Below are 27,510 nucleotides of genomic sequence, written 5' to 3' on the forward strand. Positions count from 1 at the left end.
TTGCCATCTTGCTGACCTGACCCACCTGTCACTCAAAGCGGCACGCCCTCAATTCTACATAACTTTAATCCTTAATAAAATGTAAACTGTTGTCATGAAGGAGGAAATTAGCTCTAGAGACCAAAACCGTTTTTTTTGTACCAGGGTGTAAACATGTTGTATGCTGTAAAGTTGGACATTTTAACATGGGAGTCTATGGGGATTGACTCGCTTTTGGAGCCAGACTCTAGTGGTCATTTGAGGAAGTGCAGTTTTTGGTGCTTCTGTGTTGGCTTCATTTTTCAGTCCCAGAAGTTGCTGCTTTGCTTCCAGTCTTTATGCTATGCTAAGCTAACTGTATCCTGGCTCTAGGTGGACACATAAACTCCCATAGAATGGTGTTGAATGAAGTTGTTGTTTAGTTGTTGTTTAATTAGTGAACTTGAGTTGCTGCTAGGCTAATTTTTTATGTTTAGACAGAGTCAAGCTAGCTGTTTCCTGTTTACTTCTTTTCAGCTACATATTTACCGTACAGTCGTGAAAATTACAGAATTTCTCATCTAATTCTGTAAGAAAGTAAATAAGTCTAATTTGGTATGGACATTTAAAGATTTTTCATACCATAAAGCATGAAAATATAAATGTAGTAAAGACAAGAGAACTGCCAGATTTTAAAACATTTAATGAGTCTTAACTAAGAGATGACAAATGTTGTTTATTTTCCAGTTAGGCTGAACATTCACTTTTACATAGAGAGGAAACAGAACACTCCTGTAGCACCACCTTTACAGTGTTTCTGACTACACAGTTGAAGCGAACTTACAAACAGATCACATACAAATGAGAGCGGCAATGTCATTCATTATGAACAAAATAAACACTTGAAATCAACATCCTGTCCTTCAGTACTGAAACTCCTCAGGCCTTCTGGCTGCTTCCGCCTTCTACCACTGAACCACTTACGATCTGACCATCAATTAAAACAAACCTGTGCCACCTTTTAAACAAAACACAAATAACATTAAAACTTCAAACTTAATTTAAGATGCAAACAGATAATTACAATAAATGAGAAAAGCTACGATATGGGAAAGACAGCAGACCGTTTTCTGTTATGTAACAGTGCATTTAAAAAGGGCATTTGACAGCATCATACTGTACATGTTTATTAATTACACTGATGCGTAAAGAAACAAAAACTGTTACTCAAAACAAGATTAGCGCCCATGCTACTCTTACAGGTTCCCAGTTGTATTTTCAAATGCATTTCTCAGCGACATGCGTTTCACTCAAGCACAAACAGAACCACTCTCCATCTGGATTTTCACGTATGAAACAGAAATGACGGTTTGTTCGGTGTGTGAGCTGCGTTTCTAGGAAGCAACGAGACACATGGAGTCGACAGGAGACAAAGAGAAAAACAAACATCTGCCATGAACAAACCTCAGACAGCAGACAGCAGACACTAGCACCATCAGACCAAGATACTCGAATGGGTGATTCTTACAGGATAATTTACTGAAAGCATGACTGAACCTCTTGTAATGACTAAGACAAGATACCCTTAGAAGTAGGATTAAAAAAGAAGACTGGCACGGTGACAACCTACATCCCTGGAGAGTGGATTTTACATTTTGTCAATGTTGTGTCACTGTCTAAAGAAACACGAGGCTTGTGTTAGTGAGTTAACATCTTCTTGAGGTTGTGAGCCCGCCGCATGCAGATCTGCTTCTCCTCCTTCGTCTCGTCCCGTCGTTGGTGTTGGATCTGTGGACTGGTCTTTGGCGGAGAGCTTAGAAGATGGTGCTCCAGCGTTTGGGGGGTGGACGGGACTTATCTCCCTGGAAAGAAGAAGGAGGACGATTAAGAGGAGGAGAATGAAAAAAACATCATTTTTTTTTCTTCCCCCAGATTTGGCAGCTAAGACCAATCAGGGGTGTGATGTAGTGTTCGGTTAAAACTGATTGTCAAAAGCTTCTTTTATTGGGATTCAAGGAGGTCGACACTGAAAATAAACCCTCAAAAGAGTCAAGGTAGATGATATTTCAATTAATTTGTGGATGAGATATTTAATATTTGTAGTATCACTGTAAAAAATGAAAAATGTTGCACTTCAGCTCGTTAGTTTATTATGATCACAGGCTGCTGTGAAAGCATGTTGGTGGATGAAATGAATAAAAAAATCTACGGTGGCCCTGAAGCTCAAACCACTGGCACTTAATGAAACACATTCAAACAGACAAAACACAAACAAGTTCAGAAAACATCTTCATCAGTTTCATCAGCTCATGTGTCGTCAAACTGATGAGGATGTTTTCTGAAGTTGTTTGCGTCTTGTTTGTTTGCATGTGTTTTCTTCAGTCGCAGTGCGTTGAGCTCTCAGGGCCACCGTATAAATCATTATACTGTATCGAGTTATTACTCACTGATCTCTGGTGAGAGCATCACTGTTGCATTCGGATAAACACAGATAGGAGAAAATTGCTCATGAGCTCCAGTTTTATAATTAAAAGGAGGAAAATCTAGATGCAAACGTGTGGCGAGCTCACCAGGTTGAAGATTCTGGACAGTGTGCTTTGGTCTCTGCGTCTTCTGACCGGCGACTTTGTGCTCTCGGCACGCGGCGACGAGGCCTAGAAGAAGACGGTCTATGAGCAACAGATGTAGACCTGAAACCACGGCCCTGAAACCTGCTTTGTCATTGGTTAACCTTCATGCAGACGTTTAATTCGTTTTACATTGATGGAGGAAAACACATTTTACCTCAGAGCATCAGAGATGTCCCACCACAAAATGCCAAACGAAAAATGACAAAGAGCACAGTTGTTGCTGTTGTTAGACAAAAACACACACATCCACAAATAATACGTCTTTCAAAAAAAGGAAGAAAAGACTTTCTACTTCCTTATGAATGTCCAAACCTTTGCACTTTTTGGACATTTTGCACATATATCTCTTTTTTTTAATCGCATTGGGATTGACCTTTAAGCGTTCACTGGGTTTAATTCTCTTTGTTACAAGCTGAATTTCCCTTGTGGACAATAAAATAGAATTGTTTTTGTAATCATATAACCTTTAGAAATTACACACAGGTTATTAAAGGTTTAAAGGTCACAGGGTTGTTTCAATATAAAGTACTGATCTCACTTTTACTGCTTTTAAAATGAAAGAAAAACCAAAGTGCAGGTATGTGGTTTCTCTGCAACAGCAGCAGTGTGATGTGGCGTCTGTGCTCTGTGATCTGTTATTGTGAGAGAACAACATGGACGAGACACGAAGGAAGGAAAAACATGAACATGTGACAGGGCCAGATTCACATGACGGCAACCTTTAGGGGAAAGACAGTGAATTACGAGGAGAAAAGTCCACACAGACACAGACACAGAGGACATGAGGCTGTCCAGAGTCGCCGGACAGATGAAACTTCACAAAGCACGTGGGAAACCGAAACAGATGGATCGGTGAGTCATCTCTGGCATGTAGGGGATAGACGTGTTACAGAGATGTAGAGGTGTGAAAGAGAAGAGGAGGAGGAGGAGGAAGAGAAGAAGGAGAAGGAGGAGGAGGGTGATGCAGGCCAAAAGGTCCTGAGAGAAAATGTTTACCGGTTGCGGTTGATAAAAAGTTGAGCAGTGTCAAAGTCATCCAGAAGCAGCGAGTCGCTCTGGATTGAAGCAAAGAAGGGGGGAAACTGAGATGTATTAAATTCACCAATAAGTGATTACTTCCTGGTTTCAAAGATGAGTGAATAAATTAAATCTTTTCGACTGATCAGTCACCAGTCGAGAGTGAGCTGCTGTGAGCTTTTGCCTTTCAGCTACTGGATGTAAATGCTGGTGAATCAGTTGCTTTGAATACGTCTTGATTCCACATGCTCAGGTAGAAAAGATTTTTCTTTTCAAGGGGGAAAGCGGGGACACACAATGCCAGAGAGAGACAGGACGAGTGTGAAGGTTAGGTAACAGGTGCACTGCAGACAAAGGACACACTGCAAAGGAGCTACAGATTTCAACACACACACACACACACACACACACACACACACACAGACACACACACACTCAGTGGTGCAGTCAGCAGTGGGGCTTTTGTTCCATTTGAGAGGGAAAGACTGAATGACGTACCAAACCCAAGACATCTCTCCACTGGACATGAAAAAGAAACAGACAGTAGCAGGATGAGATGTAATACAGTGAGAACAAGATGCCACCTGCATCCGCCTCAACACACCTGACAATGATCTAGTTACAGGCATTAAATAGAAAAATAAGAAGGTTGGACCATAAAGGACCATAAAGGTTGTAAACCATTGGTTTACAACCTTTATGGTCATTTGAATATTTTTTGGTGGCAAGATAAAGTAAAAATGAATTATCCTGCACCCCAAACCCCCAGTTTTTGAATGATACATATAAAACTAAACTAAAATGTATGCCAGGCTTTTCATGGGAATTCATTTTGCTACCAATAATATAATAATTACATACAAACTACAATAGGTAACGGCAGCCATACTTAGAATGTGAAACATGTAAGTAACATTAAAAAACATTACACTATTGTCATGGTTACCCTTGGACAATTTGTTTGGACATTCGTTTTATTTCCTGTTTTATTTTGAAATTACTTCCCTTGTGTGTCTAATGTTAGGTTATTTCCTATCTTTGTCCTGTTTCCCTCCTTTGTGATTGTCTGCCCTGTCCTCATGTGATTCACCTGTGTTCAATTACATTCTTTCCAATTTTTGGGGGGATTTTCTGGGTTTTGGATTCTTGCTTTGTAAGGGTCCAACTATCCTTCAAACGGGACAGCTATAGAAATTTAAAAATCTTAAAATACCTTTATATCTAACTTAAAGTCAGTTGGACTGTGGCGATCACTGGGATGTTTCTGTGGTTTCATTAAGTCAAAATTTCAATTTGTTCAAGTTTGGTTTATGGGTTAAAATAGCTATTTTGGCAAAGTTGGAGGACAAGACAATCCCAGTGAATATTAGTTTGTCAGGTACTTTAGTGTCTCCCTGGGGGGGGGTCAAATCCAGTGGGGTGGGGTTCCTTTGTCTTTTTGATACCACCATTGGATGGCACCAAAACCCTAAAATTTTCAAATCTCACACATGGAGACTTAACGGTATCCAGTGCCTGGAAACATTAAAAACAGAACGCCATGAAGAAATTCAGCTGTTGAAACTTTGAGAAATATGATGAAGAACATTAGTATGGACCAGGTAGACATGTATAAAAAGTGACCAGACGTCGGCTTTTTAATTTTCATCTCTGCACTGTCACCTCTGAAATGACCAACCACACAGATATTGTGAAAAATGAGACTCACCCTGGATTTAGGAGGAGGAGAGGAAACCTGAGAAACACCAAGCAACAACAGCAACAGAGTGACTGATTGCACAGGACAGGGAAATGGAGCAACAAACTCTGCTCTGAAATAAACAAGTGATTGAGCTGCTGATTGAAACTCCTCTTTTATCGGGATGCAAATGAAGGAATCATGCAGCTTTGTAATCAGAGAGGAAAGTAGCTCAGCATGCTGTTTGCGAGATGCTGCTGCAATATTGATGCCAAAAGTTAGACTGCTGTCAATAAAGTGAATCAAAAGAGAACACTGACAGTTCAACACTCATAATATAAATTAGAGGAAATTGGTCAGTTCTGTTCTGACTTATGCAGCTGATGATGGTTTCAGAGTAATGCATCAAACTCTGTTGACCTCCAAACCTTCTAAAATGTGAATAAGCATATGCAAATGTAATATATGTACATATATTGAATTTCCAATGATGAAATAAAACATATATGTATATCAGTAAAAATGACATATGGAACCTGTTATATATGCATATATATATATTACGTATTGACATATAGGCTATTTCTAGCTCATACAAATATGTAGGCCTATGTTTATGTATGTATGCTTATATTGTTGACATACTGTATGTTACTGTTGAAGATGAAGAACATGCTGTTTTAAGAAATGTATGTATATACGTTAAATATATATTATTAAAATAGCCTATACCGAACCGCAACCTGTTATACCAAATAAAAATTAATTATATATATATTTTTAATAATTGTACATATACAATATATGATAATAATATATCCCTTTAAAAGTGACATATACTGTATGTCATATATTACATTTCCATATGGGAAACCAAAAGGTGTTAGCATGATGCTACAAAAATGATTCTATTCTTAAAGGTATGTGATCAATGATATGATGTAAACAATATGTATTATGCAAAAAAACTTACAATGCTCCTGAAGAAATGCACCACAGCGTTTTCATTGGTCCGGCGGCGAGAAGAGGACTGCTGGGGTGAGGAGGCCAGGTGACCCCGGAACGACCCCTGTGAGGAAGAGTATAGCACAAAGTCAAGGAATGCTACTGTGAAAGAAAACTATGATAAAAAAACAAACAAAAAAAACAACTATATTTAATTTTCATTTATATTTAATTAAAAAAAATTGAAAATAAAGGAGTCAATTTTTAAACCTTCTAGCCTGAAAATCTTTTAATGCAGTATATTCATGATATGAATAGACACCAGCTCTCTCCTGAAAGTTAGTCCCAGCTGCACCCTGCCTCCTAATATAGTAATTACAATAATTATATCAGCTACAAAGCTCGACTGGATGTCAGGTCTCATAGGGTGAGAGAGGAGCCAAATGAAGTACAAACAAGTACGAGAAAGGACCGAATGATGGAAAATCTGCACGTTGAATCGGTTAAAGGCAATTACAGACTGAAAGGAAACAGCATGAAAGATCTACGGCGAGAGAGTGAAGCACGATATTGTGCTACAGTGTGACTGTGTGAGACCACATTTAAGAGGTTTATCAGGTGTGGTCGCCTGACACACTGTCACTCAGTGGTAAAGCAGGTCAGCCGAAGGTCTCCTCTCTTGGTGGGTGTAGTGAAAGTGAAGCTTACACAGCGATAGCCTTCAGAACAACCGCAAACATCTGAGCCTCTCTGTCTGCTCTGCTGACACTGGTTAGGACGCAACAACCCCTCCAAAACAAAGAGGAGTTTTTAATGCTGTCAGCAGAACGGATTATTAACATATGATCTGTATTTACATTAAGACCTGTATTTACCTGTTCTGTATCTGTATTGACATTTAAATAAAAACTATACATGGTAACAAATCTACAGAAGAGGATTAGGGCCACATTTCTAGAATTCTGACTTTAAACTAAGAATTCTGAGAAAAAAATGTCGAATTTCTTTTTAAATCTTTTTCTTTTTAGAATTCTGACTCAAACTCAAACCTTTTTTCTCACATGTGGCCCTAATCCTCTTCCATACAAATCAAGGATGAAAAGAAAGTACACAGCAGGAAATTACCTTTTAATGAAAAAAAAAGAGAAAAAAAACCCCCAATATTTTTGCATTTTTGCATCCATCATCACCATGGTTATATTCGTTAGGTCTACCAGTGTTGTGGTTCCCCCCTCCCCCCTTGATTTCACATTTTAAACCACATTAAATGCTGCTAATACAGTGATGCATCCGTATTAACAATCTAATAACATAAGGATGGTGACTTTAGGTAGCTGTAGCAGGTTTTCATTCGGGCACATCAGAATGGTCTAATATGACTTCAGTCCAAACGTAGTGTGAACGAGGTCACTCACATATCGGTAGGGACAATTCTGTCATATGCAAACCTTGAGTCTCCAGCACTGTTCATCCAGCTGTCTGACAGACATACTCTCTGTTTAGATTGAAGTCAATTTACTTTAATTTGTCTCAGTGTTTCATCAACTCAAATGAGCAAAATAAAACTAAAAAGATGCATTTTTCTTTTTCAGATGTTCAGGACAGAGAGGCTGCGAAGTACGAGGGAAAACATCTAATGCATCAAAATGTGTGAACACACAAATCTGAGATCTGAGATGTACTTGTGCTGCACCTACTCAGAGAAACAGGCTTGGTTGTCAGATGAAAGAAGTCTGACAGAGCAGCTCTGACTCCTGAGGGCCGCTCGCATCCCAGAGCGGTTATTCTTGAATCTTTAAAGCAGTTTTGTGTGAGATTCTCCAGAACTGATGCTGAGAAAATCCACATCTCAGAGGAGGTATTAACGCTGGCAGCAACACAACAGATTTTAAAAAGTTATAGTAAGAAAATTCTAAATTTAAGATATTATTTGAGGATGAAATAAAATAATAAATCCATTATTCCAATATCCAATCCAATCCATATCCAATATTTTAAATTTATATCCGGAAAATTCACTCTGAGCATTCATTTTTATTTTACAGCCACTTGCTGTTTCTCAATTATGCAGCATCTTCCTGCTAAAAAAATCTACTCAGCAGGAAACTTTGCCTGTTTGTTAAAAAGCAGCAATGAGAAGATCTCCAGATCCAAACTGAATTAAAGAGTGTCTGATTGGGGGAAGTGAGCCATCACTGTAGTTTAGAAAAAAGGCCTTTTAGTAGCAAACCCTCAATTTAAAAATGCAAATTTCTAATTTCTTCCCTCAAAAACATCAAACATAGAACTGCCATAGCAAGGAGTTTTAAATAAGGTTGATTTTACTGAAGAGATGAATCAGATCAAAAATTTGTCCAGAAAACCAAATAATCCTTAATGAACTTAATATTAACTCAGATGGTCTTTTACATATATGGTGGAACTGAAATAATAATCTTGATTCTTGGGTTTAGCTCCAAGATCAAACCCAACAGTGAAAACCAATCCAATATAGAACAGAATCATAATATATTGACAAAAAAATGATCAAACTTTAGGGTTTTTTAGTTTTAAGCTAGAGTTTAAAGGGATGCTGGGAAAAAAAAACTTTTAAATGCAGATGTGTAGATTCTCACCTTGCTCCTTTTCTTTTTGTCTCCTCCAAAGAATTTGCTAATCTGATCCATGAGTCCGGGGTTCTTCTTTTTCCTGCCGAGCCCGAAGGTGCTCTGCCCTGAGCTGCTCGCTGTAGCCATGCTATCTGCTGCTGAGGTTGGGTGGGGTTGACCTCTGTCTGTCACTCAGTAAAGTCCAACACACGACTCTGCTGCTGCTTCGGGGTGGTATGCACTCCCTCTGACGCTCAGGGGCCGTCTTTGAAGGTGTCGTCCCCTCAGGCCTGGTGCACCATGGGACATGGGGGGGGGGTCAGGTTGGGAGAGGGGGGGTGGTGGTGGTGGTGGTGGTGGTGGTGGTGGTGTGTGTGTGTGATCCATGGCTCTGGCTCGGCACCAGGCATTCTTTGGAGCTTCAGTGGCTGTGTCAGTCACTGCCGCCCTCCGCATGGGCCGGGGCCATTGTTCCTCTCCCCGTTCGCCTCACCCCGGCCGAGGGGACAACAAGGGTTATCTCTGAGTCTGAACTCACAGCCTGATGCAAAGCAGCTGCCGCACTGTGAGGCCATTGTTGAACCGGCCTCATATGTCTTCTTAATGGATTGTGTTTAAATTGGATGTACAGTCGCCCAGATTAACACACACAGAGAGAGAGGCCCCAGAAGAAAGAGAAGGACTGTGAAACATGCAAAAACCTGTGAACATTAGCTGCGTGTCTGTGTCTGCACTGTCATAAAATAAAGTTGTCTTGATTTGATATGTTTGGATTTTCTCTTTTCTTTGTGTTTTCATATTGAAACCAATGGAATTGAAACAGCTGTAGCATTTTGATGCTTTGGTGTATCCAGGTCTGAATGAGGAAATAGATTTCAGGCCTTTCCTGTAAACTGGCTCACCCCGTCTCTTTATAGTTTTAAAATGGTTGGTATCATTTTATTGCTAACTTTTTATTGCACATAATCATGATAATTATTATCTTCTTGTCTATATAGCCTACTTGTAATGCTAGTGAGATCTGTCTATATTAGGAATCACAACGCTCCACTCTGGTTTACTTCTCTTTCCAACCACGCCCTGAAGAACACCCTGAGGTGGTCGAAACCAGACGGTGTTTTATTCCCTTTTTTTTGAGGTTTTTGTTTGGACATTTTACTCTGATATGCCCAAACATAATAAAGGCGTTTTGATTATACCCTTGGCTCTGTGCGAGTGTTCCTGAAGTAAACCCAGCAGCATCCTTGTGTCTAAGCTCCAGCTTTTACTCTGAGTCTATGACTAATGGAGCTTCAAAGGTTTGTTGTGTTTTGGACTTGAAAATTTTAACCATAACTCAATAGGTGCAGAGACTGAAGCAGGGCTCTATAATGGAACGAATGACTGCGAGTCTACAACTGAAAATGAATGCTTTCATACAAAGGTGGTTACACAACACCTAGATGTTTAACTGAGTGAGATGGATTGTTAGAACGGATTATCAATGAAAATATCATTGTTATATTCCTCTTTTACGACACTGTTATGATACAAAGCCTCAGTCTAAGAAAGATATGTCTATTTTTTTAAAATTATTGTTATTTAATTTGTGTTATTTGTTTATTTATTATTCTTTTATTTTTATTATTATTTACTTATTTTTTAAGGGTATGAGGTCCTGTGTCACGCAATGTTTTGTTCTGTGGAATAACAGAAAAAATTACATAAAGTGTTCCAAAAAAAAAAAAGAAGAAAGTTTTAACCAAACCTTATGTTTTACTCCAATGCTAATGTTAATGTTAAATCACCCATTAAAGGCCGACATGATGCACTAATTAAAAAACCATTTGAATGTGCAAAAAGACTGAAGACTGTTGTGTGAACTGTGGAACAAAAGAATGACCTGCCGTGCTCAAAGGAAAAAAGTCTTAAAGTTACTCGGAGAAATATAAAGATTTAACATCTGCAGCTCCTTGACAACCGAGCAAACATCACGTGTTGATAAAGACTGTGTGACACGGTCAAAAGCTCCAGAATGAGTGATTAGAAAGACCTTGAGTGAGGATTGTACTGTAACCCAAAGCTCAGCATTTGTTTTATTTTATTTCTGTTCAGTTTCTGTCGTCATCGTCTCAGATGTTTCATTTTATCTATAAATGTTTGTCCGTGTGAATTTTTATTTCTCCTGTCGTTGCTCCACGTAACAACACAACAATCGGTCGTGGATGTGTTGTGTTATTCAGAGTGGCTGCAGTGGCCGGTGAACAAAGCAGGATCTGTTGCAGGATAAGTTGTGTTAGAAAACACCCATGCAGCTTCAGAATATTAATATTTTGGGACAGACGTCTTTTTGTTTTGGCTGCTTCTTATTTCAAGGCAGAAAATAACTTTCATAGAGGAAAGAAAACTTACTTATGTTACACTCTCCCCTGGGAGTGTGGTGACTGATGAATCAGTTTTTATACAGGACAAATGAAAGCAGGGAGAGATCAGTCTTCTGAGGTGGAGGTACAGCTGTCTTTATCCCACTGTCTTTATGTTGCAGCACAACAGATTAATATACAGAAAATAACACCAAAAGAGTTTGACAAACTGAAATAAGCCTTCAGCTTTGTCTCTCCTCGACTTCTGGATCTTACCTCACAACACACCTCTTCAATCTTGTTGAAACTCTAGTGTTTAATCATATATATTTTATGCAATTATATTAATTGTAATTTATTTTATATTTTATGCCTTGTACTGGGATTTTATTTTTATGTCTCTGCACCAGCGACAGTTAGACCGGACGCCATGAGGGAACTTCTACAATTCTGGTAAAAAAACATTCACTTGGACTGAAGGATGAACTGAAATTTCATCACAAATGGTTCATATTTTCTCTGACTCTGGATAAACAGGGATGTAACCCTATGTATGTAAGCCTACACATACATATACCACCTATACATAAAATGTATTATTATTATTCATTATTATAAATTGATGAACTGAAATAAGTTTAGACTGTATTCGAGTGGCAGCAAAGCAAACTAAACACAGCAACAGTAACAATCAGGAAATATGTGAATACCCAAAATACTAATGTCAATGAATATCTGTGACATACTTTATATATAAATCAGGGTATGAGAAGAATGTGAGCTTTTCAGCTGACCAACATATTGTCTCACTAAAACCTTCCCCAGGAACCAGGAACCTTTAGAGGAACTATGTGTGTTTCGACTGCAGAAACTACGCTCTAAATTTAGTTATGGGGGGGGGGGGGGGGTGGGGGGGGTTGGGCTGCAGTGCTGAACATTTCTGACTGGTCGAGTACTCGCTGCATTTTATTTCACCCACAATGTTTAAAAGCCCGCAGTGAACGAGCACCGAGCGAGCAAACACACTTTCCACACCATGAAACAGGTCTGGGAGAAGGTAAAAAAAACTAAACAGGACTTCAAAAAAATAAAGGACCACAACAGCCAGGGTGGCGAGGGTTGCCACCTGTCACGTATAATACGGGATTGACCTGTATTTGAAAATAAAATGCTGCGTCCTGTATTGAATATATACAGGATGCAATTTGTCCCGTATTTTCGTTCATGTTATGTCCTCAAAGTGCTGTGAATAATGTAATATCAAGTAATAATTATGCATAATCTTCCTGGGACTTTAGGTCACGGTGGAAATGCAGACAACAGTGGGCCACAGGAACCTTTTAGGTCCTGAAGAAAAGTACCTGGAACTTAAAGTTCAAGAATAACCAGCAGTTAGAACTTATAAAACAGAGACAAATACAGAGTTTTAGTTCTTAGCAGCCACATGCGACTCAAATAAAGTTCATTCAGGTTAAATTTGGTTCTATGACTCATGGAAAATATAATGGAAAAATAAAAATGCTGGTAAAAGAGGACAAACAGAAAGTAGAAAAGATCTTTACTTGAACTCTGAATTCTGAATATGTGGATTAACATTTACTTTCATATCATAGAAGTCATTGGAGCCAACATGGCCACCCAGCTTCCTGTATGAACAGAGTAAAATGGGGATAGACTCAGAGGCAGACATGTTTGTCCACTCTGAACTCGTACACAGAGCTCTGTCTGTTTGTCCTGCAGGGCCGGGCCTCGGCACAGCACCCACAGACCTCACAGAGGTAGGGTGCAAGAATGCAGAGAGTGGGATGACCACACTGCTTGTGCCCTCGTGTCCAGAAGAGTCTTGGATTTGTTCCTGAGGCGGGAAGGTCGAGGACGAGCACAGGGGAAACAATAGCGGCCATGGACGAGAGCTGTGGGACACAAACACGGGAGATATCCTTGAACCACGGCAGGAATGTCGATCTAGACCAAGACACCCACTCGAAGAGGCAGCTGAATATCTATCTGCTGCTGGAGAGAGAGAGAGAAAGACTGAAAGAAAGAGTTCTTCTGTTCAGTTACATGTGCAGAAAATCACCACATGAGACAGTTTTACTTTCTAATATGTTAAAACAGTTTTTATGACTTCTGCAACCTCTGTGAGTGAATAAAGATGCAACAATCAGCCTGGGAAGTTTGTTTTGATTTGTTTGTTTGATACTGTCACAGTTTCATCAACAGAGAAAGTCATCTGAGTTAAAAGGAGTCAAAGATTAACAGATTTAGTTTGCCTTCATATAAACTATTACTTCTCAAGACCAACGTAAACAAAATGATCATTGAAACCTGAAACCTCACACTGAATGGTGCCTGTAACACATAACTAAATCCAAGTTATTATAATGTATCATGATTTTATGTTTGTAAAATTTTATAAAATGGTTCATTCTTATCCACTAGCACTAGAAAAGTTTAGCTGGCTCACTCATTGGTTAGGAGTTCATAACCGAAAAACAGATTCTCAAATACAAGCTTGAAAAAGATCGTATTAAACTTGAACAAAAAGAATTGCTACAATTAAGGGCATGCAGGGTATGGCTATATTTACATGTTTGGAAAAGACCAGACTAAGCATAAGAATATAATATAATTAATTAAAATTATTCTGAGTCACACTTCAAAAAACAACATTTTAGGATAACAAATCTGATTGAGAGGATGTGATGGTTTTTATTTAATCATTTATTTTTTGGGTTGGATATGAATAGGCTACTAGACATTCTAATACACACTCCATTCCAGTTGGTGCTGGTAATGCGCCGCTTTGTTGTTTGCCAACCACCAATAAACTTCAAAGAAGAAAAAACAACATCAGAAGAAGAAGTTGGCCGACTGTCTGCTATGGACTTCACATGACAATATTCACAACTAGGAATACTTTTATGAAAATTTTTTTGAATTTTGAAGCTTTTGATCTGTGGACTCTTACGGAGTCTGAGGAATAAATAAGGCAGATAATCGGACTTCACAACGCTTCACAGATAGGGAGTCAACACTGTTTGGCTGTCTTGCTAGTTTATGATGTCAGCAAATCTGAATTCATTATGCTTTTGTGCTCATGGTTACTGTTAAATGAATGGGATTGATGAATTGTGGAGAATCTATCCGGGCTAATGATGTGTAGCATATCAGTATTGACAAAAGTTGAAGCATTTATATCTTTATGTGTATTGCTTTACACAAGCTTTATTATGGTCACCAGTGACCAGGTGGGTTTTAAAAGGGAAGCTCTCAGGTTCCCCTCTATCTCATACAAATTGCCCTTTTTTAATTGTCTAACCTAATTTATTTACCTTCTATAGATTTGCACTGAATTGAGTCCTAAAAATATCGACTAAGCACGTCACATCAGTTTAATACAGTACACGTCTTTTAGTTTCCAATGCTCGGCAACCCTAAATTGTTGTTAGCTAGTAGCATTTAACTAGTAACTAGTAGCATGCCCTGTTGTTTCTTTTTTGGCCTATTTGATGGCTGAAGAGCATGCTACATAGCTTAAAAGATTTTTTAGCATGCTATTTAGCTTAAAGTGTTTGTTAGCATAAAATGTTTGTTATTTGGTTTATTTGGTGGCAAGGGCAAAATTCTACTAAGAATGCTAGTAAACGTAATATGATAGTTATCTTAACATCTAGGCTATTTAAATGTTTTTTATTGTTGAGATCTATCTATCTATCTATCTATCTATCTATCTATCTATCTATCTATCTATCTATCTATCTATCTATCTATCTACATCTGTATGGCCCGAATCAGTGTAAATATAAACCATATACTCGTATATTTGGATCTTATTAGTCTTTTTAGATTAGTGCAGTGGTACTAGGAGAACAGCATCTATCAAAAGCAGTGATATATATAGAAATGTGTCAGTTAGACTGACCCTGAAAGTTGTAGTTACACAAAACTGCTTTTCATTTCACTGACAGATTTTCTGTCACTGAAGAAGACTTTGTTTTGGAGGTTTGATTGAAGCCTTGAACTCTGCAGATAATATGCGACAGTGTTACATAAGCTCACTGAGCACTTTATTAGGAACACCTGCACACCTGCTTAACCATGCAATCATCATGGTCACATCAAACCTCAATGTGGCTTTGACTGTGGCATGGATTGTTGGTGCCAAATGAGCAGGTTTGAGATTTCCGAAACTGCTGATCTCCTGGGATTTTCACACACAGCAGTGTGAAAGATAAAAAACATCCAGTGAGCAGCAGTTCTTTCTGTGGACTTTAACACCTTGTTGATGAGAGAGTTCAGAGGAGAATGATCAGACTATATTTGGAGCTGACTGAAAGGCTACAGTAACTCAGATAACCACACAAAGCAAAAGTTGTCTCAAACAGTTTCAGCCCTTTAAAGACAAGTTCTGTAAACTTCAGTGGCCTCCCCATTCTCCAGATCTGAATCCAGTAGAACAAGAAATTGGCAGCATGAATGTGCAGCTGACAAATCTGTAGCAATTATGTGATGCAATCGTGTCAACATGGAGCAGAGTCTCAGAGGAAAGTTTCAACATCTGGTGGACTCAATGCCAAAAACAAATGAGTCTGTCCTGAGAGCAAAGGGAGGCTCTACCCTGTATTTTTAAGATGAAGTCTCCAATCATTTCTCCTACTCAGTTCAAGTACATTTCTCTTCAAAACAGAGATACAACATAAATTACGTTGCACTAATTGGCACTGAGAGTGAAGAGCCCTTGTGTTGTCTCTCTGTCACCCTGCATGACCTCTTCGTGTCGCATTCTGCCCCTGAAGCCTATAGATGACACCATAACTATGATGCTCAGCAGCTGATGTCACCATCCAGTGGGTGCTTGGGCCAAGAAAAGGCTTGGCACTTCCTCCTTTCAATGATCTAATTGTGTCTCATTTTACATTTTGTGTTCTGATAAATAATGATAAAGAAAAGAGGCAGTGCCTTTAGAGCCAAGACGTTGTTCACAAACTTGATGTACTGCTGATTTCCTGAGGCATTGTGGGTCTTTGTTATGTTTTAAATTCCCATTGTTTGAAGTAATAGGATCAGCTGTAAGACGTGAATGGTTTTTTTTTCCCCCACAGTGTGTCCTCACAGTGATCCTTTTGGCTGGTAAACAACTCAATGCAAATGTCTTGCTGGTCGAAAGCCAATGATTCCATCAACATTTGGCAGAAGCTGTCGCACAGGGCCCGAGCATAATGCTATCATTTGTTTAGCATCTCAACAATATCATGCTCTCTTGTTTCAAACGGCGGATATTTTTGAGGCACTGCGGCTGTAAATAAAGGTTTGTTTGCGAACAGGCAAGCAAGAGAAATGCCTTTTTCTGATTTTAAATATAAAAAACAAAGAGAAGAAAGGTTAAACACTCTTTATCTTTCATTATTTTAATCATGTAATTATTTTATTTTTCTTTTAGTCAGTCTTTGCAATGGGCAGCATTGTCCTTAGCTTAACATCTTATCAGCAGGCAAGTTAACCTAAAGCGCTGTTTAGCATGACATGTTGTTTGTTGTTTGGCCTAGTTGATGGCTTAAGAGCATGCTGGTTAGCTTAAAGTGCTACTTAGCATATCATGATTTTTATTTGGTTTATTTCAGGCAACATTCTACTTAGCTTAACGTGTTATTAGCATGCTAGTAAACTTATTTCTAACTTTACAGAAATCTGATTCAGTCTTTTTTCCCTTTACTCATTTTTTTTCTGCCTGACAACTGTGCAACATTATGCAGATGAAGTTTCTCACAGAAATTCACTGTGTCATTTGATGATCACACCAGGCACATGCAGACAAAGTCATCCATGCTGCTTCACTCATTAGATTCACTGATTTCTTTTCAAAAATCTCCAGCGCCGGGTAAAAAAAACGGCCTGTTAGACACCTGGTACCTCCATGGAGAGCAGGTGCTGCAGGTGAACATCCTGGATCAGAGGCGGTGTTGAGTAAATCTCCAAGTCTTTGTGACCGTGATGATTTTCTCATCTGAGCTTTCTGTCATATATGAAAACAAAAACCTCTCACTCTGTATTGGAAGTGGATCACATGCACGTGGTTCATTGGGTTTTTGCGTAAGTGTAGACGACGTTGCTGTGCTCCAGTCTGATGCGGTCTATATGTCTGAAACATGTTGGTAGGCAACCAAGGTCACGTAATACAACACTGCAATGAATTCAGCTATGAAATATGTAGGACAGTTGGGTTTATATTCAAGGTAGAATCAACCGAATCGATCGAGACGTCCATCACGCTTCTGCTCCAGTTCAGTGATGTGTTTCTGGAAGCTATCTTTATAAGATTGGCATGGTCTGAAACCAAGTGCAGCCTTATTGTTTGTGTAATAATACAAACTTGGCAATATTTTCAACTTTCATGCCAGCAAAGATTTCATGCATTTCAGTTGCTGAAAGCTGCCGATGATTTTCCAGGCTCATGTGAAGTATAGATGGAAGTGTGTGGAGCCAGCTGCCTGTTGTTTTCATTAATTCTAACAAAACAAGCATCTGTGGCGTCTTGGCGTTCGCAGCAACCTTGTCATTTTACATGAAGTGGTGGAAATATATTCACAAGAAGAGCAAAATAAGAAAAGAAGACAGCAGATGAAAGTGTTGCACAACTAAGAAGCTTTTAGTCAGAGGAATGAATTTTATTTTATTTTGAAAAATGTGATCAGACCATACATTATGTTCATCACAGGAGAAAAAACACTCACAGCCAACTCCTCCACTGTTGTCCTAACGATGGCGACGTCCATGTTAGGACAACAGTGGAGTCCATGTTTTTTATATTTTTAAATTAAAGATTTCTTTTTTTTCTAAAATTTGCCATCTAACTTTATACAGTATGTTGAGGTATTAAATGTTTCTTTAATTCCTTATAAACAGCTTGTAATTTTGTTGATTCAATTGTGTTTTTCTGGTCATTTCTATCATCTTTGTATCATATTCTACAAGCTTTTTATTCTACAGGTTCTGCAGTCAGTCAGTCAATCAGTCAGTCAGTCAGTCAGTCATTAGGTTGTGTAAATTTGGAACAATACAACAATGTGTTGACATAAAAAAGAATGTACTTTTGAAGTATTTTTAAGATTAAGTACTCCAGTACTTTAACTCAAATAAAAATCTGACTGAACAATTTACACTTGTTTTGGAGAAAAAAATTGACCAAGAGGATCTCTACTCTGACTCCAGAAATGGAGCTGTGTACCTTTCTCCACCTTTGGTTGTGTATTACACAACGTGTCACTTTCGTGTCTCTATATACAGTACATGTACCATATGCTGGTGGGAGAGAGAAACAGTCGGTTCAGTCAGTCTTTAATGAATTACCTCAGGCTTGTCATGTTTCTGTTAAAGGGCACCGTGCATTATGTCTTTATTTACTGTACATCCAGGTACGTCTGAGAACATGCTGTTGCTTTCACAACTGGGAATTTTCAGTTCATGAATCTTTCAGTTGAAGGAGGGTTTGACATTTAGAGCAAGGAACTTCAGGTGCCTCCATAATGAAAATAGCATGTCTCTGTTCACTTTAACATTTATAATCCATCATGTTACTTCCTGTTGCATGTACAGAATATGAAACAAATTGAATCTGCTGGTGCAGCTCCAGCGGAGAGGCTCTGGTTGAACTGGGCAGCTCCCAGTGTGTGTGTGTGTGTGTGTGTGTGTGTGAGACTGTGTTGAATTTGAACACACATGTTTATCAGTGTTAAATAAAGATTTTAAAAGACTCTGGCTCCAGACAGACGTGTTTGTCGTGTCACTTTCAGAGAGATGAATCACACTGCAAACATGAGTGCAGAGGCAAACCTCCCTCATGCCCTCTACTGGCGGTGTTAGGAACTGCGATGTGCAGAGAGGCCCGGTGAAAATGAAAGGATCCAATGAAAATAAAATGCAAAAATGACCATTCTGACTGAAATCGCAATATCTGCCAAAAATAATGACAATATGATTTGTTTTGCATATCATGCAATGTTCAGAAAGACTGAACATGAATCAACCTGAAACAATGAAAGTGAGGGGCACGTAAATATGATTTTGAAGAGTTAAAGGGGACATGACATGATACAATATGTAGTCAATAACCTAAACTAATTTAATTAACTTAACTTAGTTAAGGTTAACTAATTAATGCAACCTTGAATGAGAATGAATTTCAAGCTGCTTTGACTGGAACTGGAGTCTTTCATTGTCATTTATGATTTTGAGGCTTTACATTTTTATGATGTAATCGCTTTTATTAATTAATTGACTTAAATCTGGCTTTAGACATGTTGTCCTTCTATGCTGGTAGTGAGAGAGGTTATGGGTGTTGTATTGGACAACATTTTACTGCACAGGTGTGAGATATGAGGTTTTTTTGGGTTAGATTTTAGCATAAAACCAGATAAAACACATGAGACAAATAGGAAGATGAAACCAGTTAAAGTTTCTGGTATTATGAAAATAAATTTGAGAATTCAATTAAATCTGATCAATACAGAGTCCACATAGAAAAATAATACCAGTATAGGGAAAGAAATTGTTTTTTCTGAATAATATTTCGAAAATGGTCATAAAACTCCTCAGTTTTCAGATACTGAAGACTGAGGCCAACTTGAACAGGAAGAGTAACAGACTGTAAGTGATGTTATCATCCCCCAGACTGATAAACAGCCGTCATTATCTGACTTACTGTTTGCGAAAAACACAGAAAATGAAGGCAGAAGACTGACCAAAACAAAACAGCACAAACACTCTGCCAAAGCAAAATCACCCAAATGACAATCTGTGGCTCGCAGCTATTTAGCAGGCGAGGTAAGTCCATTTCAAATTATTGGAGTAAATGGATGTGCTGTTGCTCTGGTCTCTTCTCATGGCTCAGTGTCATGGTAACAACAGGTCTGACTGAGGTCTGAACTAAAGGGCTAACCACCTGAGAGGAAGACAAGCAGAGTCCAAAGCAGCTTATCTCCCTATGTCTCTAATAATCCTGGTGAAGGAAAGCACAGAGGTGGGAGGGAGACGACACAGTGAAACTGGCTCTGTGATACGTTATCCTGACAACCTCAGACATCACACACTCATGTTCAGCAGTTACTTACTCAGTGTTAAAACATAGTCTGTGACTTTACCTCTCACCTGTTACTCCTCACGTCTCACTCTGTCAGCTGAAACAAAGGCAGAAAAACCTCTTTGTGAAGTCAGCTCAGTTTTTTTTATTCCTCCGCATGGGTGATTGTTTTTCAGGTTGTCTGTCTCATTATTGTGGACACGATATATCAGTAACAGACCTTCTTCAAATTTCACACAAACATTCACTTGGACTCAAGGATGAACTGATTGGATTTTGGTGGCTAAAGGTCAAAGGTCAAGGTCACAGTGACCTCACAAAACACCATTACTAAAGACTTCATGCAGCAATTATGACAAAATTTCACACAAATGGTTCATATTTTCTCTGACTCTGGATAAACAGAGATGTAACCTGAAATTAGTCTGAGTGGAGGAGTGATACAACCACAAGAAGGTGATTCTAGTTCACTTTTAATTTAATGAAATTGTGCATCTAAAATGTGGGAATATTTGCTGTGTCCTTTTATGTTTTTGTTTTCATATGATTTAAACTGCTCTAGTTTCATTTCAAAATGTGTATCCCTCGTATCGTATCCCTCGTTTTTAACTGTATTTTGACCTCACAAAATGCAGTTTTGGCCTTGTGAAGCCTTGAGAGAATTTCTTCAAATATGGTAAAAAAGTTCACCTGGACTCAAGGAAAAACTGATTAGATTGTGGCTAAATGTCAAAGGTCAAGGTCAGGGTGACCTCAGACACAACATTTTCACACAAATGGTTCATATTTCAAACTGCCCTGGATAAACAGGGATGTAACCTGAAACTTAATTCAAAATATGAGGTCCAGTTCAAAGTTCCTACCATTTATTGGCCCGTTTTCCATTCGTCTTATTCTATTTGTGTTAGCTATTTTTATGTATCCTGATTTCCTGATGTTCTTCACTGATTAACTTCAGGAGTTTTCCTCTTTGACATTAAATTCTTTCTGTATTTTTACCTCACACAGTTTTCATAAAGGCAGAGATCATAAAAACAGTTAAACTGCACCTGATGCTCTGTGTTCACAATACACCGGGAATAAATATTGTTTTTTTATTTTTTCTCTTTTAGAAAATCTCCAAAAGACTTTTGTTGCCACTGGGGCCATCAGTGACAGTTACAGGTTAAAAGTAAATGGTAAAATATCCAAGTGTACTGAATTGATCAAAGGTGTGTTTTATTGCTTATGAGTTTAACTTTTCATGCGTAACTGAATGAATGCACTATTTCTGCTTTTAAACCTGCAATAACTGATTAACTAACTTGGGGTAAATAAAATTTTCTTTCGAATTGATATACTAAACTTGGTATATCATCTTTGGTCTCCACCCAATATGTGGCTCTTAAATGCTCCACTATGTTCACCAGCTGACTGTCTGCTGATTGGTCCTGAGCAGGCAGTGGACAGTGGGTTTTTGGAGCTTTCTCGATGAAAGCAGCTGCCTGCTGCAGCCGAAACAACTCTATGAGAGTGGTGAGAGTGAATAAAAACAGTAAAGTTGTGGGCTGGGTGTAGTGGAAAATTTTAATGTGATTGTTTTTTTTTAAACCTGTATTCCTATTGTAATGTGAAAAATTTACACCATTATATGTGCTCTCATGAAACCTTGTTTTAACCCCTTGGAAGTAGATAAACTGCTCCTTCACTAATGGAGTAAGTCTTTATCTGCCTTCTTACCCTGCATAGCTTGTTTTTATTCCTGAGAATTTACAACTACCCACCAGTGCAGCCTGAAACCACCAACAGTCAGCTAAAACATTCCCGTTTTCTATAGTGTAGGAGTCTGGATTGTTCTGACTTCGGGGTCCTCTGAGCTGAAACTCACTATAAAGCTCTATGAGGGAAGAGGAATTTGTTTTTAACTCAACACCAAACTGTTTCTTGTCCTATTACACGCATTCACTGGAGTTGTCTAGGAAATGAACTAAACTGAAACCGACAGTACACAGATCTTTATGATGATATGATCTAATTCTCAAATCAAAGTAGGAAACTGAATCGACTGAGTGTTGAGAAGTGAACTGTCCATGGTGCTGAAATGATTTCATCTCTATAGCACCAACAGTGTAAAAGGACAGTTCACTCTCAGTTCATTTTGGTTTTTTTAAAACAGACATCACACTGTCAAGAACAGCTGAATTCGGATGCTGTCTCCAGGCTTCAGTTTGCCTTTTCCACTCCCCGGCAGAAACAGGGATAACATCTCGGTCGATGGAGTAAAAAGTCGCCATGGAAACTTCAGGCTGCTTCAGGACATGACCTGAGAAACCAATTACAAAACAATCGCCATGCTCCCAAAAGTATAATAACCCTGTGATAACAAAGTGAAATAATGACTGCTATTAATTTTCAGAAAAGGCAAAGTGGGAGAATCAGTCACAAACACTGTAATTGTTTTCCATCTTCACCCCCACTATCATCATCATCATCATCACCAATCCTTACCTTTAGGTTTTTAGACTTAGACTTTGTGTTGAATTTACCTGATTAACATGTAAATGAAGCAGGCATGTAAACAATAAAAGCTTCAAATGTGTACAATCGTTTGAGGACAAGTGGACCGCGAGATAACATCAGCCTCTGCTCTCAGGTTACATACTATGTGCATCATCTTTGTCGTCATGCCCCCCACCCCACCCCCCAGTTGCATTCTTGCATAATGATAATACAGCTGTTCCCAGACCTGGTCAGAGCAGATCAATAACAGAAACAGGAGGCCGAGGACGGTCGATGGAAATGAGAAAAATGATAAAACTGTTTCCAAACTGAATCTGTGCACTTTTACTTATATCACTGACTCTTAGATTATTTTAGAAGTATTAAATCAAAAATGTCCTTCCATAAAAAATCTTAAATATTTCATGAAAATTAAAGGTACAGACATTTATGGTCCCCAGAGGATCAAGTCTATGATTTTGGTGATCCCCTGAGTTTTCCTCTTGTGACACCAACAGGTTGACATTTATCGATTTTGGTGAAATGTCTTTAGAACTTTTGGATGGACTGGCGTGCCATGCTCCCCTGAGGATGAATTCTAATAACTAATAAGTGATGCTAGAGGTATAGCTCTATGGATGACAATGTTAGGTCTGTTGGTCCATCATTTTGGTCCTGACGGAATATTTCTCAACAACTGTCATTACATTTTGTACAGACATTCATGATCCCCAGAGAATGAAGCCTAATGATGGTGATCCCGTGAGTTTTCTTATTTTGCCACCAACAGGTTGACATTTTTTGATTTTTGTGAAATGTCTTGAGAACTTTTGAATAGGCATTTGAATGGTACAGACATTCATGTTCCCCTGAGGATGAAATTTAATAACTAATAACTGATGGTACAGACCTGGCTCTATGGATGACAATGTTGGTCTGTCAGTCCACCACTTTGCTCCAGACTGAAATATCTCGACAACTGTCTGATGGATTGTCATGGCTTTTGTACATTCATGGTCCCCAGAGGATGAAGCCTAATGATTTTGGTGATCCCCTGAGTTTTCTTTTTGTGCCACCAACAGGTTGACATTTTTGGATTTAATTAGGCTAAATTAAAGAAATTTTGGATGGAAATGAAATTTGGTGATCCTTAAACCTTTCATTTAATGCCATCATCAGGTCAACATTTCAGTTTGTTTAATATTTTGAGTTATGACCAAATATAATAATCTCTAGTACTGATAAAGCTATGAAGGTTCTGGGTCCTATATGCAATTTGTTAGGTTCCTGTATGGAAAACTCCTGCATCACTCCCAGTTTGTAAAACAAGTTATAAATTAAAAAATTGGGTTCAGACTTTTGAAGATCCGAGTTGTACCACCTTTGAAATCAGACTATAGGCAATTTTACAAAATAAGATATATGCAATGGTTGTTTGTATTGGCATAGACCGCCAAATAGTAATACATATGGAACATAAAAACATAAAAATTTATAAAGTTTAATTTTCTAAACGTCATTGATCCCAGAAATGTCAGAAATGAAGAATGTGTGAATTACTGAAACAGGAAGTGAAACCTGACTAATCTATAGGGACAAGAATAAAAAGTTAAAGGTCTCAGAGCAGCAGAATTCATTTTCATACTCCACACCATCTGTCTCAGGAAATTACCAAATCCGTTCAGTTTAGATTGAAATTGGAAAGTAAAAGCTTCTTTTTAATAGCGACAGAGATGCTTATTACACTGAAAAAGTTCAATATAATGAATTACACACTTACACACATGGCCTAAATGTGTTTGAGACTTTACTTGAAGTTTCTATAGATAAATCAACACATTTAAAATAAGGCAGAATAAAAACACAGAGGCACTGGGAGGTGGGGATGGATTATTTCATCATACCCTTATGCATATAAATATGTTTGTATAACATGCAATGTAATCTTGGCAATGCATTGTGGAATACATTGATATTTATATTTTATTGCCTCTGTTCAAATGTACTGCATTAAAAAGTGCAGCATATTTACCAGGATATGTGAATAGATTATATTAAGAAAAACAATATTGGCATTTTGGAAAACATATGTGGGTTTATTTCCCTCCATAAAACACATTACTCCATATTTTCAATATATCACCACGATGCGCAAATGTGCCATTGGAAGTTTATTGACTTATTTTTAATGAAGTCAGACTGATAATTTGACAGCAGTGTATGTAATATAGGATGTCCTTTTATTCCAGACAGTGGAGAGGTATTGGTGGGATCAGTGGCGCGCAGCACGGTGACGTTGCGCATGTAGGCAGGGAGCAGCCTGCAGATGTATGAGCTCAGTCCAACCAAGAGAGACCCGTCCTCAGCCTGAGCTTCATGTGGAGGACATGCGTCCTTTATATCAACACGTAACTTTTCTGCTTCAATTAAAAAAAAAGATGGAGCTACAGGTGGAAAACCAAAGTCAGCTGTTCAACACCAACACCGTGAGGCTGCCGGCTAAACTCATCCTGGGTATGGGTGTAGATAACTTTATTTCTCTTCTGATATTCGGGCTGATTTTCATCCTCGGGGTGCTTGGGAACACCATGGTCATCACGGTGTTGGCGCGCAGTAAACCGGGTCAACCGAGGAGCACGACCAACATCTTCATCCTCAACCTGAGCGTGGCGGACCTCTCCTACCTCCTCTTCTGCGTCCCCTTCCAGTCCACCATCTACATGCTGCCCACATGGGTGCTGGGAGCGTTCATCTGCAAGTTCATCCACTACTTCTTCACCGTGTCCATGCTGGTCAGCATTTTCACTCTGTCGGCCATGTCCGTGGACCGGTACGTGGCCATCGTGCACGCCAGGAGGTCCTCGTCGATCCGGGTGGGGAAGCACGCCATGCTCGGAGTGGTGCTGATCTGGATCCTGTCCCTGGTCATGGCAGCTCCCGTGGCGCACTACCAGAGCATCGTGGAGCGGGAGGACAACAACACTTTCTGCTGGGAGGTCTGGCCGGATCACCAGAGGAAAGTCTACGTGATGTGCACCTTTGTTTTCGGATACCTGCTGCCTCTCACTCTGATATCTGTCTGCTATGCAAAGGTGAGTCAATGAGTGAAATAAACAAATACACCCAATGATAATGACCGGTTTTAACAGATTAAAACAGATTAAAATTCAACATGAAGTCAAACTATGGCTTTAATACACATGAACGTTAGCTGTGCTTTTTTTCTCTCTAATGTGAAAATGTTCAGTTTTCAGCTAGAAATTGAGAAATGTTGACTGAAATATTAATTATTAAAACGAGGGGAAAATGGTGCAGTGGATGAACTAAAAAAAATTATTATTTTTTTTTTGGATACCTGATGCCTCACCTGGATATCTGTAAATAAATAAGTAAATCTAAATATAAGGAATGATTTTAAAGCAGATTTAGATCCAGTAAAGTCAAACATGAGGCCAAACTGTGGCTTTGATCCTCATAAAAGTTCTAGTGTAAAAAAGCAACACGTGTTTGGAATTGATAAATGTTCACTGAAACAGACATTCAGGTCAACAGCCTTTATCTTAATCCATACCTTTTTTATTGCAGGTTTTGAACCATCTGCATAAAAAGCTGAGGAACGTCTCCAAAAAATCAGAGCTCTCCAAAAAGAAGGTTTGTGGTGTGTTTGGTCATTTCAGTTCTGATGTTCAGTGAGCTGCACACTGACTGAAAATGTGGGGCTGAGGTGACCACGCTTCCCTGATTTCTCTTTTAATGACGGATGGTTTAATGACGGATCAGGTCTGTGATATGAAAGGAAAGTGTGCACAAAAATAGCTGCAAGCTGTTGACTTACAGCCCCTTTATCTTTCATGTGATGCTTGTAAATGTAAAAAGTCTAGTTGGGAAAATAATTTAGTTTGTAGAAATGTAAAAAAAAAAGAAAAAAAGAAATGTACCAGTTTGTCCTCTGGATCAGCCATAAAATACCTGCCTTTTATTTGATCAGGTTATATTGCCCGTCATTATCTTCCTGTTTCCCCTCCTCCACAGACTGTCCAGTCATGATCACATGACATTATATTACCCATTATCTCCTCTCTTCCAGACTGCTCAGACAGTCCTGGTGGTGGTGGTGGTCTTCTGTCTGTCCTGGCTGCCTCACCACATCGTCCACCTGTGGGTGGAGTTCGGCTCCTTCCCCCTGAACCAGGCCTCCTTCGTGTTCAGGATGGTGGCTCACTGCTTGGCCTACAGCAACTCCTCCGTCAACCCCGTCATCTACGCCTTCCTGTCCGAGAACTTCAGGAACTCCTACAAGCAGGTGTTCTGGTGCCGGGCGCCCAGCGAGTGTCCCCTGAACGACACCAGAGACCTCCGCAGCAGGATGGAGACGGCGCCGTCCACCAACATCAGCGTGACATACAAAGGTCACGACTCTCAGATCAGTAAAATGCTTTGATGTCACTGATGACGCTGAGAGCACTTCCTGTGGTCTGTATGGAGTCTGACTGATACTGGAGTTGTCAGGTTGATACCGATGTCAATATCGGAGGGGTTGAAAAATCCAGTGCTGATACAATGTCCGATATTCTGTCGGCCATTACGCTGCTGCAGTAAAACCTGCTGAAAACAGCAGTATCGTTATTTAGTTCACAGCACCACCACTTTTCAGTCGCTGTTTCATTATGTAGTTATTGTTAATGTTAGAGGATATTGTGAATACTGTTTCACAAGAGGAGGCACAGATGTGCAGGTGTGTAAGGGACAGTTCGGTCTGATCTTTGGAAGCAGCTGGATAAGAATTTTGTTTTTC

General features: G+C 39.0%; 2 protein-coding genes across 3 annotated transcripts; one reads left to right on the forward strand and one right to left on the reverse strand.

Moving 5' to 3' along the window:
* Window positions 1-644: 644 nt before the first annotated feature.
* Window positions 645-9,069, reverse strand: LOC111220863 (myelin basic protein-like). 2 transcript variants are annotated; one of them, XM_022744118.1, is made up of 5 exons: window positions 8,844-9,069; window positions 6,257-6,352; window positions 2,529-2,612; window positions 2,406-2,426; window positions 645-1,820 (listed from the first exon to the last, which is right to left on the reverse strand). In XM_022744118.1, exons 1-4 carry the CDS (start codon window positions 8,961-8,963, stop codon window positions 2,424-2,426), a joined length of 303 nt encoding a protein of 100 aa, XP_022599839.1. In that variant the 5' UTR covers window positions 8,964-9,069; the 3' UTR covers window positions 645-1,820; window positions 2,406-2,423. The 2 variants fall into 2 exon arrangements, with proteins under 2 accessions (XP_022599839.1, XP_022599838.1); XM_022744117.1 differs by lacking the exon at window positions 2,406-2,426.
* A 16,084-nt stretch (window positions 9,070-25,153) lies between these two features.
* LOC111220902 (galanin receptor type 1-like) lies at window positions 25,154-27,156 on the forward strand. The gene is made up of 3 exons (XM_022744174.1): window positions 25,154-25,807; window positions 26,301-26,366; window positions 26,803-27,156. The coding sequence occupies exons 1-3, from the start codon at window positions 25,154-25,156 to the stop codon at window positions 27,154-27,156; spliced, it is 1,074 nt and encodes a 357-aa protein (XP_022599895.1).
* Window positions 27,157-27,510: the final 354 nt, after the last annotated feature.

The sequence above is a fragment of the Seriola dumerili genome, unplaced genomic scaffold, assembly GCF_002260705.1.
Source record: "Seriola dumerili isolate Sdu_G_001 unplaced genomic scaffold, Sdu_1.0 BDQW01000078.1, whole genome shotgun sequence".
Classification (NCBI taxonomy): Eukaryota; Metazoa; Chordata; class Actinopteri; order Carangiformes; family Carangidae; genus Seriola; species Seriola dumerili.